Source organism: Labeo rohita, chromosome 13, assembly GCF_022985175.1.
Source record: "Labeo rohita strain BAU-BD-2019 chromosome 13, IGBB_LRoh.1.0, whole genome shotgun sequence".
In the NCBI taxonomy this organism is placed as follows: domain Eukaryota; kingdom Metazoa; phylum Chordata; class Actinopteri; order Cypriniformes; family Cyprinidae; genus Labeo; species Labeo rohita.
The window spans coordinates 32,677,592-32,697,379 of record NC_066881.1 but is presented as its reverse complement, the minus strand read 5'-3'; the positions used below and the strand labels follow the sequence as shown (position 1 = coordinate 32,697,379).

The following is a 19,788-nucleotide window of genomic DNA, read 5'->3' as shown; positions in this document are numbered from 1 at the left end:
GGACAGCCAAAACGATAGATAGGTTGATAGAATGATAGGACAATAGAATAAAAGAATGATGGACAGCCAGAACAATAGAGAGGACAATAGAATGAAAGAATGATGGATGGATGGACGGGTGGATGCGTGGACCAATGGACAGCCAGAACGATAAATAGGACGATAGAACGATGGATGGATGGATGGATGGATGGATGGATGGATGGACGGATGGACAGATGGACAGCCAGAATGATAGATAGGACAATAGAACGATAGGACAATAAAATGATAGGACGAAAGAGCGAAAGAACGATGGATGGATGGGTGGACAGATAAATGGATGGACAGACGGATGTATGCACGGACGGATCGACGGCCAGAATGATAGATAGGATGATAGAACGATAGGACAATAGAATGAAAGAACGACGGACGGATGGAATAAAAGATAGATAGATAGATAGATAGACGGACGGACGGACGGACGGACAGCCAGAACGATAGATAGGACGATAGAATGATAGGATAATAAAGCGAAAGAACGATGGGTGGATGGATGGATGCATGGACGGATCGACAGCTAGAGCGATAAATAGGATGATAAAACAATGGATGGATGCATGGTTAGATAGATGGATGGATGGACAGATGGACAGCCAGAACGATAGATTGGACGATAGAATGATAGGCCAATAGAACGAAAGAACGATAGATGGACGGACAGATGGACAGACAGCCAGAACGAAAGTTAGCACGATAGAACGAAAGAACGCTGGATGGATGGATGGATAGGCAGATGGACAGCCGGAACCGTAGATAGATGATAGAAGGAAAAGAGCCAGAATGATAGAACGATAGATAAATAGATAGATAGATAGATAGATAGATGGATGAATCAGCACATGCAGACATGACATTTCGAGTGTAATGCTCATCATTAGATTGCATTTGTCTTTCGGCTTTGCCGTGTTGGATCTTAAATTCTACGTTCCAGAAAAGCCACACACAAACTGTCCAGCCCTGAGAAACCTGTCTACCCTTACTTGTGTTTACACACACAATTAGGTCACCAATTTAGCAATTTTGCCCAAGAGGACAATTTGATAGGTGTAATTGTTTTCCGGCCTGCTATTCATAACATATTAACCAAAGCAGAGCTCTTTAGTCGTCCGTCATACTGTAGGCTGAATAAAATCAGCTTTTATTGGTCTAGATGCGATTCTGATCGTGGTTCAGTGATTTTATACAGTATCTCTTTGTTTGACCAAGTTAATTGTATTTCTTTTGGCTGTTTCCTTGTTTATCTAGCTTTCTTGGCTTCAGCATGGACAAAGTAGGAGACCTAATGTTCTTGCTGAAAGCAGTGAGCTACAGGGAAAGGGTGCTACAGCGCAGTCTGGCAAGTCGACTTTACACTAAGGTCAGTCTCTCTCACTGAATCACTGGAAACAGACAGAGTTCCCTCTCTGTGTGTTTTACTACTGCCAATTTTAAGGCAGAGCAAGTGGGAAGAGATCCATGACAAGTGTGAGTAGCTGTGAAATGCTTTAAGTGAACAAATAAAGTGTCCATAGAATGAAAAAAATGCATTTCAGTTAATTTACATTTTTTTTAATATACACTGCCCTCCAAAAGTTTGGAAACACCCCTGACAAAGTGTGGTTTTGGATGATATCAGCATAAATCCTTATCCTTTTTTGGTGCAAATACATTAAAGTAACTTGACATTATCATTGAAAACTAGCAATAATAATTTTAATTTTGATTACATAATGGCAATATATACGTCAAAGTCAGACATGCCCCTTTGCCAGCTGTGATGCCTGGTTACTGGTTTAAACTCGGCCCAGATTTTCAGTCATTCATTTTAATCGATTCGAGGATCGCAAATCACTTAATTAAGATGGGAATTTTTTTTCTGATTTTTGTTTTTTCTTAAACAGTAGAAAAAAAATAAAACCATTAAGACAGTACAGTACAAAGAAAAAGAAAGAAAATACAAACCCCCTAAGAAAATGAACTGTATTTTTACTATAGTAAAAGCTTCACTTTTTTTCCATTTTTTTATTAGTATATTTTTATTTATCTACTCTTCTTTTTTTAGAATTTGAAATAGAAGGCATAAGTGAGATCTCTAATTGAAGTCCTTGAAATTTAAAAAAGTAGTGCTTGAAAAAAGTCCTTGAAAGTCCTGGAATTTCATTTTACAGTATCTGTACGATCCCTGCTTAGATTAATTAACATTTAAAAAAAAAAAGGAAAAGTCAATTGCATTTCCTAGCCAGCAATGTACTTTCTACATCCTAAAGACTTTCTACTGCTTAGATTTTTTTCTTGAGAAAAAGACCAGAGTAATCGCACATGTGTGAGGTTCAGCAGAGATCTCAGCAATGTCTCAAACTATGCTTACATTTGCCAAGATCCTAAAGAGTGTAATCAAATGTATTGTTAATCGTTAACCAGAGTATCTTGCTATCAACATTCATTTGACAGATCTTTTGATGTATGCCATCATCCTTTGTGAGAAACATCTGAGAATAACCTGATACTTATAGACCCTATAAAAAATGAATTGAATATTTGAATATTTCATTTTGAAACAGGACAATTTTGTAATTTAGAATTAATGCAAATTGAACCAGTTGTCAAGTTATTTCCAACAGGTAGCATTTTGGTTTTGTTTCCATGAGTTTTCAGCAAAAAAGGGTAGTTAGAAAGCCGAGTTAGACAGGACATATCAGATAGTCCCTCCAGGATTTTGCAATCAAGTATTTACAAGAATTAATCAAATTGAACCAGTTGCCTCATTGTTTGCCGCTGCATTAGTTTGCATTTTTGACGTTTTAGCCTCAAAATGTTAATCTCAGGACAACATTATCCATATTTCTGAGCACAAACAAAATAATCGTCAAATGTTCAACTCTCTTGCTGCTGTATCACAGTGAATTGCATTGTAAAATAAGCAGTAAAGAACTAATTTCAGTAATTAAGCACAAAAACTACAGCTAACTACTAACGATACAAATACATACACATATGATTACTTATTTTTTATTCCCAAAATTTTGTCATTTTGGGCCACAGAAATATGAAAAATCAAAATCCTAAGAGATCTGATCTCTTTTTTTATGGATATTTTAAAATACTTAATGCACAGTAACAATACGTTAGGTATGAAAACAGTAGATATGTTGTTGCGGTGGGCGTGACATTCTCATTCTACAGAGCATTTGATTGGCTAAAAACCTGAGCGATGCAACATGAGTCATCAATATTTTTACTTTACTTTCCTGAGACGGTAAATTGAAACAAACTGTATTCAATGTTATTTATTCCTGTGAACAGGTAGAGAAAAACAAAGAGGAGTTCTTCATGGCCTGGAATGCTTGTTTACATCACGTGACCGCTTTGGCTATGGCACACATACACAGAGGTAAGAGAAAGGGGAAGTTTATTTTTATTATTTTTAGTCTATGTGTTGCATGAAATTCTGCAGGTGTTCATTTTTACATCCAAATTCTCACAAAACACTTTTACGGTATAATAAAGTGGTCTGAAAGATCACCCAAAAGGATGCCAGGATGCCATATGCAAAATAATCCCCAAAAATAATATGGGGACGCTAATGCCACACTTAAAAACAAATGTCTGAAAGTCACTAGATTACGTTACAAAGTAACAAACCACAAAAGCGTGTGACACTTTTAAAGAAAACTATTTCACAGAAAGACCAACGGGTGAAAGTCATTGCAAGAATGATTTGGAAATGAGAAGTTAGTTCTCAGGAATTGCAGTTTCACAAACTGCAAACACAGTAAAACATTAAACTAAATTTAGGATGACAGAATGTCTATTTTTAATAAGTGAATTCCCAGTTGAGAAATTCTAAAAATCTTAAAAGTTAAATTTAGTTTGTGGAGTAAAGCAAAAAAACAGTGTTAAGTGATTTCACTATATTTATTTATGAAATAATTACAATAATAATTAAAATAAATAAATAAGTATATTGTCAATATAAACACAATAAACTGATATGAAGTATATATTTTTTATTATTTAAATAATTATTAAAATAATTTCAAAACAAACAAACAAACCACATTTTTAATCGTGTTATTTGTATAGTTTTAATATCTTAAGCAGTGTTTTTGAAGTAAAATTTATGACCCTGGACCACAAAACCTGTCCATTTTTTTTTAAATTGAGATTTATGCATCACCTGAAAGCTGAAGAAATATGCTTTCCATTGGTGTATAGGACAATATCTGGCTGAGATACAACTATTTGAAAATCTAGAATCTGAGGGTGCAAAAAAATCTAAATATTGAGAAAATTGCATTTAAAGTTGTCCAAATGAAGTTCTTATCAATGCATATTACTAAACAAAAATTAAGCTTATCTACGGTAGGACATTTACAAAATATATTCATAGAACATGATATTTATTTAATATCCTAAAGATTTCTGCCATAAAAGAAAAATCAATCATTTTAACCCATACAACGTATTTTGGCTATTGCTGCAAATACGCCTGTGCTACTTAAGACTGGTTTTGTGGTTCAGAATCACATTTAAGCTTTTTTATGTAATTGTCCAGAAAAAAAAATGTCAAAAGACTAAATTAAGGACTTTTCTTGCAGTGAGGATGTTGCCAACTAATCGCTAAATGCTAATTGTCAATATTTTACACTTAAATGTGTCCTAAACTCAACAAGCATAGTGTATTAGTAGTGCATGTGCATTTGTGTAAGGTCTAGAGTAAGTGATTCATGTGCCCGTGTAGACTATAAACTCACCACACGTCTTTGATCATTAAAGACACTGTTCAACTTCCCTTTGACTTTCTGATTCACTCTTACACTCAGTAAGCAACAGAAAGGTGCTGTGCATTCTCAGCCTCTGATGTTCTAGAGTATTTCCACATGCTCTGTGTGTGTGTGTGTATGTGTGCATGGGTTTGTGTGTCAAGATATATTTTCCTCCCCTGATAGCAAATTTCCATTCTCTCACCCTCCTCCCACACACTTATACACACACACACACATATCATGCGCTAATTTTTTCTGAGATGCTGCTGATAACATTGAGATGAGGGGCTTTTATTCACACCTTGCACGAGTGTTCCAGTTTGGGCTTTCATTTATGATATTAATACTGACTTAAAGCACATGATTGTAACACATAGTAGCGGTCACAGATCACAGAATATTTATTATATTGTTCAGTGCCTCAAAAATCAGTCATAAAGAGAGAGTGACAGGCACTGTCAAATAGTCTGTAAATTCAAGCACTGTTGCATGGCATACAATTTGCCATAATATGATATTTAAATGAAACAAACAAAGACATTTTAAAAGGCTCATATCTTGAGAAAGTTAATTTTCCTTCATCTTTTGAGATGAAAGAGCTTGACGCATTATGAAAATTTACTGTAACTTTCAGAACTCTATACTTCCTCACAAATGCAAAAAGTCCAGTTCTTGAATGATGAATGATCAGATGAATAAGCGTCCTCAGAACTTTAGCCAATGTTCCAGCAAGGTTCTACCAAAGTTCTGAACAAACGTTCTTGCAAGAACATTAATAGAACATTCGTTTACATTCATTAACATTTTTATATTTGTACTACTTGTTTCAGAACGTAACATTTAAAAGTAACATTCCCAGTGATAAAATGGAATGTTGAAACATTTCAAATCATTTAAAAAAAAACCTGAACATTCCAAAAGAATGTTTTCGTAAATCAGTTGGAACGTAAGAAAAACGTTCTTAGAACATATTATTTTGTTATCAGGGAATGTTTTACCTTTTATTTAAAAGAGATACATCACATTTTTGATAGTTTGCTTACTCTAGAATGCACATTCACAAGCTGAAACCCAAATATGATGTTGTGAATGATAAATATGTTTCTGCTTTATATTGTTTTTGGTCTTTCCTCTTTCAAGCTGATATAAATATTGCCTAGATAGAAAACATCCGCCCGAGGGTAAAGCAGAGTTTGGTACATCAAAGCGCTGCTTCTTATTTTAAATGTGAAAGAAGGGTTTCTTAAATACAAAGTGTCCCATTTTATTTTAAGGGTCAGCGAGAAGGTGAAAAATTGTTATAAAAAGACAAGATTTTACAGTTTTTGATGCAAATAACTTGGACCTCAGGGTAAAAAATGTTTAATGCAATACCCCCTTCTGATTTTACTATTATGCTCTTAATTTCTCTTATTTTGTTTCTGCAGTGACCTTGGAGCAGTTTGCTCTCGCCGTTCAAGAATGCCATATCAAAGAGGACCGTGCCTTGCTTACCAAGGTATGTGTGAAGTGCTGTCTCTTTGCTCTGTCTGCCGCTGCAGATGACACTCTTTTTGTCTTTTGACTCATCAGTCGGTTCCAATGGAAAGTTCTCAGAAACAACAACAACAGCCTCGTGCCCACTCAAAAAACAATAAACTGAGCTTCTTAGCGTCGTAGGGAGATTTCAAAGGATTCCACTCTTGACCACGTGTTTGGAAAAAGCAGGCTGCAAAACTGAGAAAGGGGGCTAAATTGGTGTAAAGGGCCAGCATGATAAAGCAAGCTGCACTTTTGTATTTTACAAAAAAAAGAGGGGTGCTTTCCATGCAAAAGTCATCACCACAATAATTTGGTGATCTGGGTGTTTGCTCACTTTTGTGTAAACTCTTAACTTGGGCCAATAAGCAACCACCCAGAATACTCTTGCAACTCTGTAGAACAGCTTAGCAACCAAATAACAATACTTGTGCAATTATTCAAAATACACTACAACTAGGGCTGCCCCCCAAATAGGTGACTAAACGTTAGTCGATGGGAAGAGGCTTAGTTGACCAAAAATGTATTATGTGGGTTACTGCAGAAAAACACTGTCCGTGTTAAAAACTGGTAATTACAGTATGTCAGGTAGGAAATCCAAAATCCTTCATCATCCTCATCACTTGAAATTGACACAAGAAGAAGCAACTTTACACAGCCGTTTGCTCTAACGTTAACGTAGATAAATGTGCACTATTAAATGAAAGCTGTTAGCATGCTACTGTATGACATGGAGGCGTCAACACAATCAGTGACATTGTGTCCTGATAAAAGTAGAAACAAAATATGCCGTCATTTTTGCTCATGCAGATAAAAGGGTCTACTTTTATTTGTGTACACTCACAATAATGAAAAACGTGCTTTTGTAAAATAAAGAAAACAAACAGGATGCGCTTTCTGCTGTCTCAGTCTCTGGGAACTGGAGGGCAGCACAAAAATGAAGCGAAACTCAGTGTATAAATTACTTCCCTTACAGGCATGAGAAAAATTTCTAGAAAAAGCTTAAAATGACTACTTTACAATGTACCAATCTAAAACAGATACTCTCTGATTATGCAATCTGTATGAAAGTTGAATTTCTTTCTAAGGGCGCATGCACTGTGCTGCGGAGATGGCAAATCAACATCAACTTTATCTGTGCAGCTGACACTGACTAATAAAACACTAATAACACTAATTAATGACTTTTTTTTTCAGTTTCTTCTGACATATTCATATAGTCATTATTTTTCCCAGGGCTTTGTGGCAAATAGGCTATACTGTATATTAAAAGGGGACACTGGATGCAAAATTCACTTTTACATGCTGTTTGCATATAAATGTGTTTTGGCAGTGGGTGCACACAACCACCCAACGATGATAAAAAGTAATTCACTTCTTTTCATTTAAAGGGGTCATCGGATGCCTATCTTCCACAAGCTGATATGATTCTTTAGGGTCTTAAAGAAAAGTCTATAACATACTTTGGTTAAAATTTCTCAATGGTAGTGTAAAACAACACCCTTCTTACCTTGTTTACAGCAACCTGTTTTGATGCATGTCCCTTTAAATGCTAATGAGCTCTGCTCACCCCGCCCCTCTCTTCCATTGGGTGACACACAGTTTTTGGAGACCATAAACTTTAACCACATTTAGCTGCAGAATTTGCTAACTAGCACATTATTAGGAAAGATTAAAAAAAACAAACATTATATTCACTACTTCTGAAGGTGAAGCTGGATCACAAATGATTTGCCCAAACATAGACGCATTTAGGTAGATCGGGGTACGTTTCCTTAAAAAATGAAAGTAATCCTCTCTGTCTTCAGCGGCTCAGATGTCAGGAGTAAATGACAACTGTGTTCATTATTACATCCAACAAAAAAACACCTCAGTCACTTAGGAGACATTTTTGTCTACTCCTGCTCCTGCGTTAAAACATTGGCAGACAGTTTACAGCTCACTCGGGGCGGATCTCAGGTAAGACGCTCATGTCAATCAACAATCGTGGGAGTGGCCTTGGTCTGTGTGACATCACACAGCCAAGAATCTGAGAATGACTTGATTTGAGAAAGGGGATATTTCTTATAAAGATCACAAAAATACCACTGCATTGATTTTTATCATTGTAGGGTGTTTGTGTACACACACTGCCGACACACATTTATGTTCAAACAACATGTAAAAGTGAATTTTAAATAAATTAAGTGAATTAAATAAATGACTACTAATCAACTAGAAAAATCTTTAGTCAGGGCAGCCCTACTAGCAACTACTTAACAACTGCATAGCAAAATCCTAGCAACCACCAAAAATATCCCTTTGGAAAGAGCTAGATTGACAGGCGATCTGACCAATCATAACGCCAAATCTGCCATTTTGTCCAACAAACAAATCAGACTTTCCTTTTTGCTCTGCAATCTGAATGAGAACAAAATGTGTAGAGCGAGAGCGACATTGTTTGCTGGACATAGCAACAGTAACTAAGTAGGGCGGGGTTTTGCTAAAGGTCAATTAGCTTTTATTTTGCAACCATTCAGAATATTCTAGCAACTACCACCTTAACAAGCAAAGCAATGCCCTTTCAATGACCTACAGCACCTGAAAAGCCAAGTAACAAACCACAATTTAAAAACAATTAAAAATACCACCTAGAACGCCTTAACCTGTTAACCACAAAGCAATGCCTTAGCAACCACCTACAACCCCAATTCCAGAAAAGTTTAGTGAAATGCCATAAAATCAAGAATATGTTATCTGTTCATTCTCTTTAAGACTAAAGTACAAAGAAAAAAATTCTCCTTTTCATGACTGGTCATACATTTTAAATATGAGACAGATCTAGACTGCATGCAGGCCAGTCTAGCACATTCAGTCTGTGTCTACGAAACCACGCTGTTGTAGCACATGCACAATGAGACCTGGCATTGTCTTGATCTAATAATAATGAAATACATCATCTTGATGGCAGTATATGTGTCTGTACAATCCCAACACATACCTCCATTTCAGTGGTACCTTCTGCCTATTCTAGTCACCAATGCAGTTTGCTCTGCTGCACCCCCATACCATGACAGCTGTTTGCATTTGCATCTGTCGCTGATAAAAGTCTGGAAGGTCCCTTTGGTCTTTGGTACCTCCATTTTTTCCAGAAACAAGCTTAAACTTGGACTCATCCAACCACAGCACACATTTCCATCGTCTTACAATATGGGATGAGCTCTGGCTCAGAGAACCCCATGGCATCACTGCACAGAACTAATGTATAGCTTTTTGCTAGAGTAACAGAAATTCAAGTTGCATTTATTGATTGCACATTGCAGCTGCAGAATGTGTTAAGTGACAGTAGTTTTCCAAAGTACTCCTGAGCCCATGTGGCTTTATTTAATACTGCAGCATGGTGGTTTTTATGCAATGCCATCTGAGGGCTCAAAGATCATGCACATTCACCTGAGGTGTCTTGCCCTACACAGATTGCTATTTCTCTGGATTCCCTGAATCTTTTCACAATATTACGTGGGGTAGTTGGTGAAAGACCTAAATTCTTTGTGCTTTTTTTATTCAGAAATGTGATTTTTGTTTTGTTTGACACTTTTGTCTTGAAATGTGGCACAAAGTGATGAGACATGATCCAGCTTTGCTTGCAAAGACTGAAATGCTCCTTTCATACGCAAACATGACATCCTCACTCTATTTACATTTCACCTGCTTACTGTAAACGGTTTCAAAACAGTTTAATTTGGATATTCTATAACCTTTTCACTTTTATTTGACCTCGGTCCCAACTTTTTTGGAGTGTGTTGCTGCCATGGAAATCAAAATTTGGTTATATTTACACAATAAAATAAAAAGTTTGCCACTGAAAACATTTTTCTTTGTACTTTAGTCAATTAAATAAAGGTTAAAGAGAATAAACAGAAAACATATTCTTGCATTCTCACAAAACGGCCCAAAAAACACAAACTTTTTGATGCAAGTGAAGAAAATTCTAAAGAAACCAGTTGGTGGTTTGTACAGCTTGTTCAGTTGCACAACAAACGGGGCTCTATTCTTACTTAATATCCAGAAAATATTTCATCATTATGGAAGTGAAATGTCTTCAAAATACGTCATGTGTCAAAATACTGACTAGCCGAAAATGAAAATACTGTCAGTATTTACTCACGTTAGTGAGTAGATTGAAACCTAAATTTACATTTAATAAATGGCCTATATTCCTCACATGTAATGCATGAACTACATTTATGGTGTTTTTTGCTGTTTTAGGAGCCTGAATCTCTTACTTACTCTGTATAAAAAGAGCAGAGTGAACATTCTGGCTAAGAACCTCTGTATGTGCTACAGAAAAGAAATAAAGTCATACAGGTTTGCAATGACATGAGGTTAACAAAAGTGTAACTTTATAATAAAACGATTTCAGCAGTCATTCATCGTGGCTTATAGGTGGATTTACGCATTAACCGTCATTGACAGTGATATGACCCAGCAGTATCAGGATGTGCGCTGTGGTCATATGAGTAACAGATTAGCTGCCGAGCACCAGAGCAGAACCGCACTGATCTCAGGCCTGCTGACAGCAGCTGTCAGGCCCTCTGGAGAGCAGCTAGCATGAATAAATCTCAGATAATGACCTGGTTCCTGGCAGGTCATGAGGTGTGCAGTCACACTAGTCCTGTGATCGAGAGACAAAACGCGCCAGTGAGGAACAGGAAAACCTCACTTCCACCTGTTTCTTCAAACTTCTGTTGCTGTTATTGGCACCGAGGAGCGCGCTTGCGATTCGCGCAGTCATGGGACCTGTGACCTTACCTCACGTTTCAAAATGAGTGTTTCTAGATAGCATCTGTCCAGGGCAAAAAGCGCAGATACTGAAAGTATTTTTAAATGTTTATGTTTATTGGAATGGTATACTAACTTAGTACTTATTGAATATTGTGCAAAATACACTAATTGTTTTCACTTTACCATTTATAGAGTACAAAAGTTGAGTTCTGGAAGTAAAAATCCCATTCGTTTTCTACAAAGGGGAATTGATTTCAAACAATAATATATATACTGTTAAAGACAGACCTCCTGTTTCAACATATTTTTTAATGTTATATGCTCATTTAGCAATAAACCAAAAATCTGAACAATTAAATTTCAAAACAAACAGTTTTATATTTCTCCATCGCTTGTCATTCACACAGTGCTTAATGGGAATGTATTTATTCAAAAATATGAAATATACACACATACAAATGATGATATATTAAAATAAGCACGTGTGTGTGTGTGTAAATAAAAATATTTAATTTGTGTTTAATTATTTAATTAAATTAATATTTTTTTTTTATTTTTCTGATTAATCAAAAAATAAAATTTCATGAAAAAATATATATAATTTAAAAAATATTAATGTATTTAATTTGTGTTTATTTATTTAATTAAAATAATAAAGTTTTATTTTTCGGATTATTAAAAAGATAACATTTCATGAAAAAAAAAATTGTGTTTAATTATTTAATTAAATTAATAAATATGTGTTATTTTTCTGAATGTAAAAAATGATTTAATTAATTAATTTTTTTCTGATTATTTAAAAAAATAACATTTCATGAAATAATTATATATATATATACACATTTAAATTTGTGTTTAATTATTGAATTCAATTATATAAATATATAATCTTAGCGCTGTCAAACAATTAATCGCATCCAAAATTAGTTTATGTTTACATACTATATATTTGGTGTGTGTACTATCCTAGGAGCTATGTTGTCAGGGGCTATAATGCCCCTGGTAGGGTCTCCCAAGGCAAACAGGTCCTAGGTGACAGGCCAGAGAAAGAGCGGTCCAAAAAACCCATATGGCTGAAAAACAACATAGGTCCGTGACGTCGCCCGGTATGGCGCAGCCGGGGCCCCACCCTGGAGCCAGGCCTGGGGTTGGGGCTCGTATGCGAGCGTCTGGTGGCCGGGCCTTATCCCACGGGGCCCGGCCGGGCTTAGCCTGAAAAAGCGACGTGGGGCTGCCCTCCCGTGGGCCCACCACCTGCGGGAGGGACCATAGGGGACCGGTGCATTGTGGGATGGGTGGCGGTCGAAGGCGGGAGCCTCGGCGACCCAATCCTCGGACGCAGAATCTCGCTATAGGAACATGGAATGTTACCTCACTGGGGGGGAAGGAGCCTGAGTTGGTTCGGGAGGTTGAGAGGTACCGAGTAGAGATAGTCGGGCTCGCCTCCACGCACATCTCGGGCTCTGGAACCCAACTCCTCGAAAGGGGATGGACTCTTCACTATTCTGTAGTCGCCTGCGGTGAGAGGAGGCGGGCTGGTGTGGGCTTGCTTATAGCCCCCCAGCTTAGCTGCCATGTGTTGGAGTTTACCCTGGTGGACGAGAGGGTCGTCTCCCTGCGCCTTCGGGTTGGGGATAGGTCTCTCACTGTAGTTTGTGCCTACGGGCCGAATGGCAGTGTAGAGTACCCGGCCTTTCTGGAGTCACTGGGAGGGGTGCTGGAAAGCTCTCCGACCGGGGACTCCGTTGTTCTACTGGGGGACTTCAACGCCCACGTGAGCGATTCCAGTGATACCTGGAGGGGCGTGATTGGGAGGAACGGTCCCCCTGATCTGAACCCGAGTGGTGTTCTGTTGTTGGACTTCTGTGCTAGTCACGGTTTGTCCATAACAAACACCATGTTCGAGCATAAGGGTGTCCATCAGTACACGTGGTACCAGGACACCCTGGGGCGGAGGTCGATGATTGACTTTGTGGTTGTTTCGTCTGACCTCCGGCCGTATGTCTTGGACACTCGGGTGAAGAGAGGGGCGGAGCTGTCAACTGATCACCACCTGGTGGTGAGTTGGATCCGTTGGCGGGGGAGGAAGCTGGACAGGCTCGGCAGGCCCAAACGTACTGTGAGGGCCCGGTGGAGAAAGTTTGGCAGAGCTCCCTGTCAGAGAGGTCTTCAACTCTCATCTCCGGCAGAGCTTTAACCAGATTCCGAGGGAGGATGGAGACATTGAGTCAGAGTGGACTATGTTCTCCGCCTCCATTGTCAACGCGGCTGTTCGGAGCTGTGGCTGTAGGGTCTCTGGTGCCTCTCGTGGCGGCAACCCCCGAACCCGGTGGTGGACATCGGAAGTAAGGGATGCCGTCAGGCTGAAGAAGGAGTCCTATCGAGCCTGGTTGGTTCGTGGGACTCCAGAAGCCGCTGAGGGGTACCGGTGGGCCAAGCGGACGGCAGCCCGGGTGGTTGTGGAGGCAAAAACTCGGGTCTGGGAGGAGTTCGGTGAGGCCATGGAGAAGGACTATCGGTCGGCCTCGAAGAGATTCTGGCAAACCGTCCGGCGCCTCAGGAGGGGGAAGCAGTGCCCTGCCAACACTGTGTACAGTGGGGGTGGGAATCTGCTGACTTCAACTGGGGACATTGTCGGGCGGTGGAAGGAATACGGATGAGATCTGCCCTGAGTACCTAAAGTCTCTGGATGTTGTGGGGCTGTCTTGGTTTACACGCCTTTGCAACATCGCGTGGAGGCTGGGGACAGTGCCTTTGGATTGGCAGACCGGGGTGGTGGTCCCTCTTTTTAAGAAGGGGGACCGGAGAGTGTGTTCCAACTATAGGGGGATCACACTTCTCAGCCTCCCCGGGAAGGTCTACGCCAGGGTACTGGAGAGGAGAATTCGTCCGATAGTCAACCTCGGATTCGTCCTGGTCGTGGAACAATGGACCAGCTCTATACCCTCTTCAGGGTGCTGGAGGGTTCATGGGAGTTTGCTCAACCAGTCCACATGTGTTTTGTGGATCTGGAGAAGGCATTCGACCGTGTCCCTCGCGGGGTCCTGTGGGGGGTGCTCTGGGAATATGGGGTCCGGGGTCCTTTGCTAAGGGCTGTCCGGTCCCTGTATGACCGGAGCAGGAGTCTGGTTCGCATTGCTGGCAGTAAGTTGGACCTGTTCCCGGTGCGTGTTGGACTCCGGCAGGGCTGCCCTTTGTCACCGGTCCTGTTCATTATTTTTATGGACAGGATTTCTAGGCGCAGCCAGGGGCTGGAGGGGGTCTGGTTTGGGGACCACAGGATCTCATCTCTGCTTTTTGCGGACGATGTTGTCCTGTTGGCTTCCTCGAACCAGGACCTACAGCGGGCACTGGGGCGGTTTGCAGCCCAGTGTGAAGCGGCTGGGATGGGAATCAGCACCTCTAAGCCTGAGGTCATGGTTCTCAGTCGGAAAAGGGTGGCTTGTCCTCTTCAGGTTGGTGGGGAGTCCCTGCCCCAGGTGGAGGAGTTTAAGTATCTAGGGGTCTTGTTCACGGGTGAGGGAAGGATGGAGCGGGAGATCGACAGACGGATCGATGCAGCTTCTGCAGTAATGCGGTCGCTGTACCGGTCTGTCGTGGTGAAGAAAGAGCTGAGCTGTAAGGCGAAGCTCTCGATTTACCGGTCGATCTACGTTCCTACTCTCACCTATGGTCATGAGCTTTGGGTCATGACCGAAAGGATAAGATCCCGGATACAGGCGGCCGAAATGAGTTTTCTCCGTAGGGTGGCTGGGCGCTCCCTTAGAGATAGGGTGAGGAGCTCGGTCACTCGGGAGGAGCTCGGAGTAGACCCGCTGCTCCTTCACATCGAGAGAGGCCAGTTGAGGTAGCTCGGGCATCTGTTCCGGATGCCTCCTGGACGCCTCCCTGGGGAGGTGTTCCGGGGATGTTCCACCGGGAGGAGGCCCCGGGGAAGACCCAGGAGACGCTGGAGGGACTATGTCTCTCGGCTGGCCTGGGAACGCCTCGGTGTTCCGCCGGAAGAGCTGGAGGAAGTGTCTGGGGAGAGGGAAGTCTGGGCGTCTCTGCTTAGACTGCTGCCCCTGCGACCCGGTTCCGGATAAGCGGATGAAAATGAATGAATAAATGAATGAATGAATAAATAGACACACATACATGTATATATTAAGGAAAAATACATCAAATTTATACATCAAATATTTAATAACCTAAATGATCAAAATCTAGAAATCAGAATCTAAATTATATACAAAAATACATGTACAAAAAATGTTTTTTTTAAATATATACATGTATGTGTGTGTATTTATATATGCATGATAAATATACATAGTAAACACAGTTACAGAATGTAAACAAAGCTTTATTTTGGATGTAATTAACCATGATAGATAGATAGATAGATATTCATTCTAGGAAGAAAATATCCCTCTGATATCAACTGTTTCTGACTAGTAAGTAGCAAATCATAGTTCACGGCACTGACGTAATTAAACCGTACTGGTTGTTTATTGTTCCTATCTTCCTGTTTCAAAACAGGAAAAGAAACTACTCTTGTCAAGGCATTTCTTGGGGTCTTTAAGCTTTTAATAATTACTATTCAGTTGTTCTGATGATTGTGCGTAATGCACATGGTTTCAGTTCCCATAGCTGACACGCCAACAAGGTGACTTTCATTTCAGGCGAACCCTTGTTTGGCGTGGACTGATAAAAAACTTAATGGCTCTGCGATAAGCCATCGATTCTATGCTTTGCATATGAGGAAGAGAGCAGAACGCAGAGAACAACAGCCAGAGTGATCATGTGCCTCTATATGTTTATATCGCTTCGATCCAGCGTTAATTAAAAAACAAGAGGTTACGGTGCACGTTACGTTATTTAAATTATTCCTCTTATTGTCCATGCTTTACAACCGATTGCTCTGCATGCTCTGTTTTTTCCTGTCCAGCTCTTTGATGTATCTAGGTGGTTTGGTTGCTACCTCACCTCTGAGGAGAGAAGATATTAGCTCGTACCGCTACTGTTTTTCCATCCCCTTCATCTTCTGTACTACATCCTGTACTCACTCAAGTTGGTGCATGTGAAGGGGCCTACAGCTCGTGTAGGGTCCTTCAGATATGGAACATAAATAACATAACATTTACAGGGGTCAGCAAGTATTTTCCACTTACATTTTTCGACCCCGCATTGTGCTGATTCTGAACGCTCTCAGCCTTAGACGGCGACGCGCCATTCATTGGCTATCTGGTGCGCGTTGCACGCGAAAATGGTGGCGGAAATCATACTTTTAAAAAGTTTCCAGGAGTCAGGGTGCATGTTTTTATAAGTCCCCTGAGAAACAAAATGGAGTTTATGAGTGCCCAGGGTGCAATAATGAGCATTTGATCTGCCAAAGTCTGTCAAGTTCATGTCGCTGAACCTTTGAATTATGCGTAGGAGTTTTGTTCGACACACTTAAGACTGGAATTAAAATCTTAAAAAACACAAAGCTTTTCTATCATACATAAACACTAAATGACAGAGGATCACACACAACTAGAATTTCAGGTCTTTCCGAACACAACAAATGAACACATAAACAACAAAATCTTCTCTGACTTTTGGCAAAATTAATGTACTGTATTACAGCCTTTAGTTGCATGAAAACAATATCTCAGATTTGTATCCTTGTGCTAAGAATTAATATATATTATATACTTTTTTGCTCTAAAAATAATATTTTTTCATTTGCATTTGGCAAATCCTTTTATGCATTGACGGCTCAGATTTTATCAATTCGGTCACACTTTATATGAGGTGGCCTTAACTGCTTTGTACTTACATAAAAAAATAAGTACAATGTACTTATTGTGGTTATATTGTAATGCAAAACACTTTTGCTTCTATTAACCCTCTGGTTCTGTATAAATTAGTCAAATTGACCCGGAAAAGATTTTCTTTTTCCCAAAAATACTAGTTACTGGACACAAACTTACTGACTTTGTTCACACAAGGTATAAGTGCTTCTCTGACATTTTGTTAGAATTTTTGTAATTTTTGGGTTTATTTCACCAAGTCACACTTGTTCCCAGTCGTTCTTTTTGTCAAATTGTTTTCTTTCATTTAGGCCTGGTTTTGTGTTTCTATTTGCATCTGATTAACTGTAGGTCTCATTTTTCTGAGAGAAGGTACCTTTAAATAATTTTCACAGTATGAGATCAAAAATTATGAAAACTTGCACTGTGTATTACACTAGTATGCTTTAATGTTGAATAAGGAAGTTTGCTTTTAAATGCTTTTTTTTTGTACAAAATTGCAAGTAGTCACACTTGGGGTGTTCCTGGTCAAAAATGACCGGACTCGAAAACAACTGCTTATAAATCTGTCATTATGCTATATTATCACCAAATATTGGATTCAATCTTTTTGTCAGCTTGTTTTCTTTCATTTAGAACTGGTTTTGTGTTTCTATGTGCATCTGATTAATCGTAGGCCTCATTTATCTGAAAGTAGGCAAAACTGTACAAAATTGCACAAAGTCACACTTGTGGTGTTCCCGGTCAATAATGACCTGACTCCAAACGAGGTACCTACACTCAGATAAATAAGGCCTGTGATTAATCAGATGCAAACAGAAACACAAAACCAGTCCTAAATGAAAGAAAACAAGTTGACAAAAAAATAATATAGCATTTGTTTGGAGTCCGGTCGTTTTTGACTGAGAACACCACAAGTGTAACAGGAATCCGAACACAACCAGAGGGTTAAGGTGGGATATGGGTAAGGTTAGGGACAGGTTTAGTGGTATGGGTAGGTTTAAGGGTGGGTTAAGGTGTAAGGAATGGCTCAACAGTGTAATTATAAATGTAATTACAGAAATTAATTACAGATGTAATTACATATACATATTTTTAAAAACATAAGTATAATGTAAAAACGTGTATGTACACAATAAGTGCATTGTACCAAATGATTAATTTAAATGTAAGTACACAGTAGTTAATGCCATCTTATATGAAGTGGGACCATCAATTCTTGCTTTACTTTGGGAATTGAACATATGGACGCTTCTTTTTATGCCAATAAATCAGATTGTAGTTTAATGGCAGTTCCATGTCATTCAGATGGTCTCTTCTTGTCATTTCTGGTAGTTCTTTGCCAAAATAAAATGCAATATAGTTTGCTTTTAGTTGAAATTCTGGTTAGTCAAGACTAAAGGGGTGTTCACACAAAAGATGATTACTGTAACAATTAAATTTAATTAATTTCACTTCAAGTTTATTGTATGGCATGTTTCACAATGCATATTGTTTTATAGCAGCTTTACAGAAAATGTATGTTTCAATGTTACGATCAGGAAGTACTGATAACTATAAAATTTTAATAATCAAAATTAGATTATTAGAATCTGCCAAATTAGAATCTACCTGACTTTAAAGAGGTTGAATATTTAAAGCAGCGGAACACAAAACCGCAGAGCACACTTATAATAAACAAAACATTATTGTGCTTTGGTGTGGATGCTAATATTTATAAAACAGATCGTTCCGGTCCTTGATTCTGATTGGTTGAGCCGTGTTCTAAGCTGTTGTAAATTACTCTACAAACATACACCTTTGTTTATGTCTGTGTGTTGCCTGGCAACCACTTTGTTGCAACCACAACTGTTTCTGAGGAACTGCTTTTTTTTTGGCGGAAGAATAATGTTTTTATTAATATCATTACACTTTATTTGCTCTGTTGTAATAACCGTTTTATAAAAGCAATAAGCCCCATGAAGTTGTGGTTTATGGTGAATTTATAACAGCTAATGGGGTTTTAGGCACTCCGCTCCACGTCAAGCCTAACAACGCCCCCTAAACCATGGATTCTTGGGGCTTATTGCTTTAATTTACCACTACAGTTACCATTTTTCGTGTGACTGGCCCCTTAAGGACTGTTTCAAACATTTTGCGTCTGCAACATTTAAACAAAACTGACTGCATTTCTGGGTTACTGCATTGAATAGTTCCTTTGACAGGGGTCATAAGTTATAAAATGATTGTTGGTGGAGGATTGCAAACTTTTACAGCTTGATTCTCATGAAATCTAATATACACAAGGAGGAGCGTCGCATTTACATCCAGTTGAACCCAAACCTCAAACCGTAGCTGTAAACCACTGGAATCATCAGATTTGCTGAATTGAAAGTGTTGTTTGTTTCTGCATGTGGAACTTGCACAACAGGGCTGACAGACTTTTCAGAAAGCATTTGATTCGCAGTGTTTTGACAGCATTTATTCCCTTAATTTGTTTCAAATAAGCCTACATGTCAAGATGAATAGATAAATAGGTTTGGATTGCATTTCGCTAGGATCTGCTAAGGTTGTTTGATTTCGAAATTTTTGGAATTGAATCTGATTTGAAAAATCTTTTTTTTGTTGTTTTTTTGGTTTAAAGATCTAAAGATTTTTTTTTGTTTAATATCTCTTCATGTTGTTCAGAGTGGCACTCAGAACCGTCCATTTTGGACAACAGAACAAGTCAGTTTCACTCTTTAAGACATTTTAGACACCTAGAACAAAACACTGTTCGTGCATCAATGTCTGTATTGTGTTTTAGATGCAAAACTTTAATCTAGGAAACTTGTCCAGGATGTAGTTTAATCACTATTTGTCAATCGTATGCTAATCGATATGCAGGATGACTTGAATAAAAGGTAATAAACAGCTGTGCATTCACAAAATTGACTTTGTTTGATAGAAATGACATAGAGTTG

General features: G+C 39.0%; 1 protein-coding gene across 1 annotated transcript in view; it reads left to right on the top strand.

Annotated features, from left to right (window-relative positions):
* The window catches only part of acoxl (acyl-CoA oxidase-like), a 64,632-nt gene that overhangs the window by 29,888 nt on the left and 14,956 nt on the right, over window positions 1–19,788 (top strand). Inside the window, exons 15-17 of the mRNA XM_051125944.1 lie at window positions 1,291–1,402; window positions 3,328–3,415; window positions 6,218–6,288. Coding sequence (XP_050981901.1) covers window positions 1,291–1,402; window positions 3,328–3,415; window positions 6,218–6,288 — 271 coding nt within the window. The remainder of the gene's footprint in view (window positions 1–1,290; window positions 1,403–3,327; window positions 3,416–6,217; window positions 6,289–19,788) is intronic.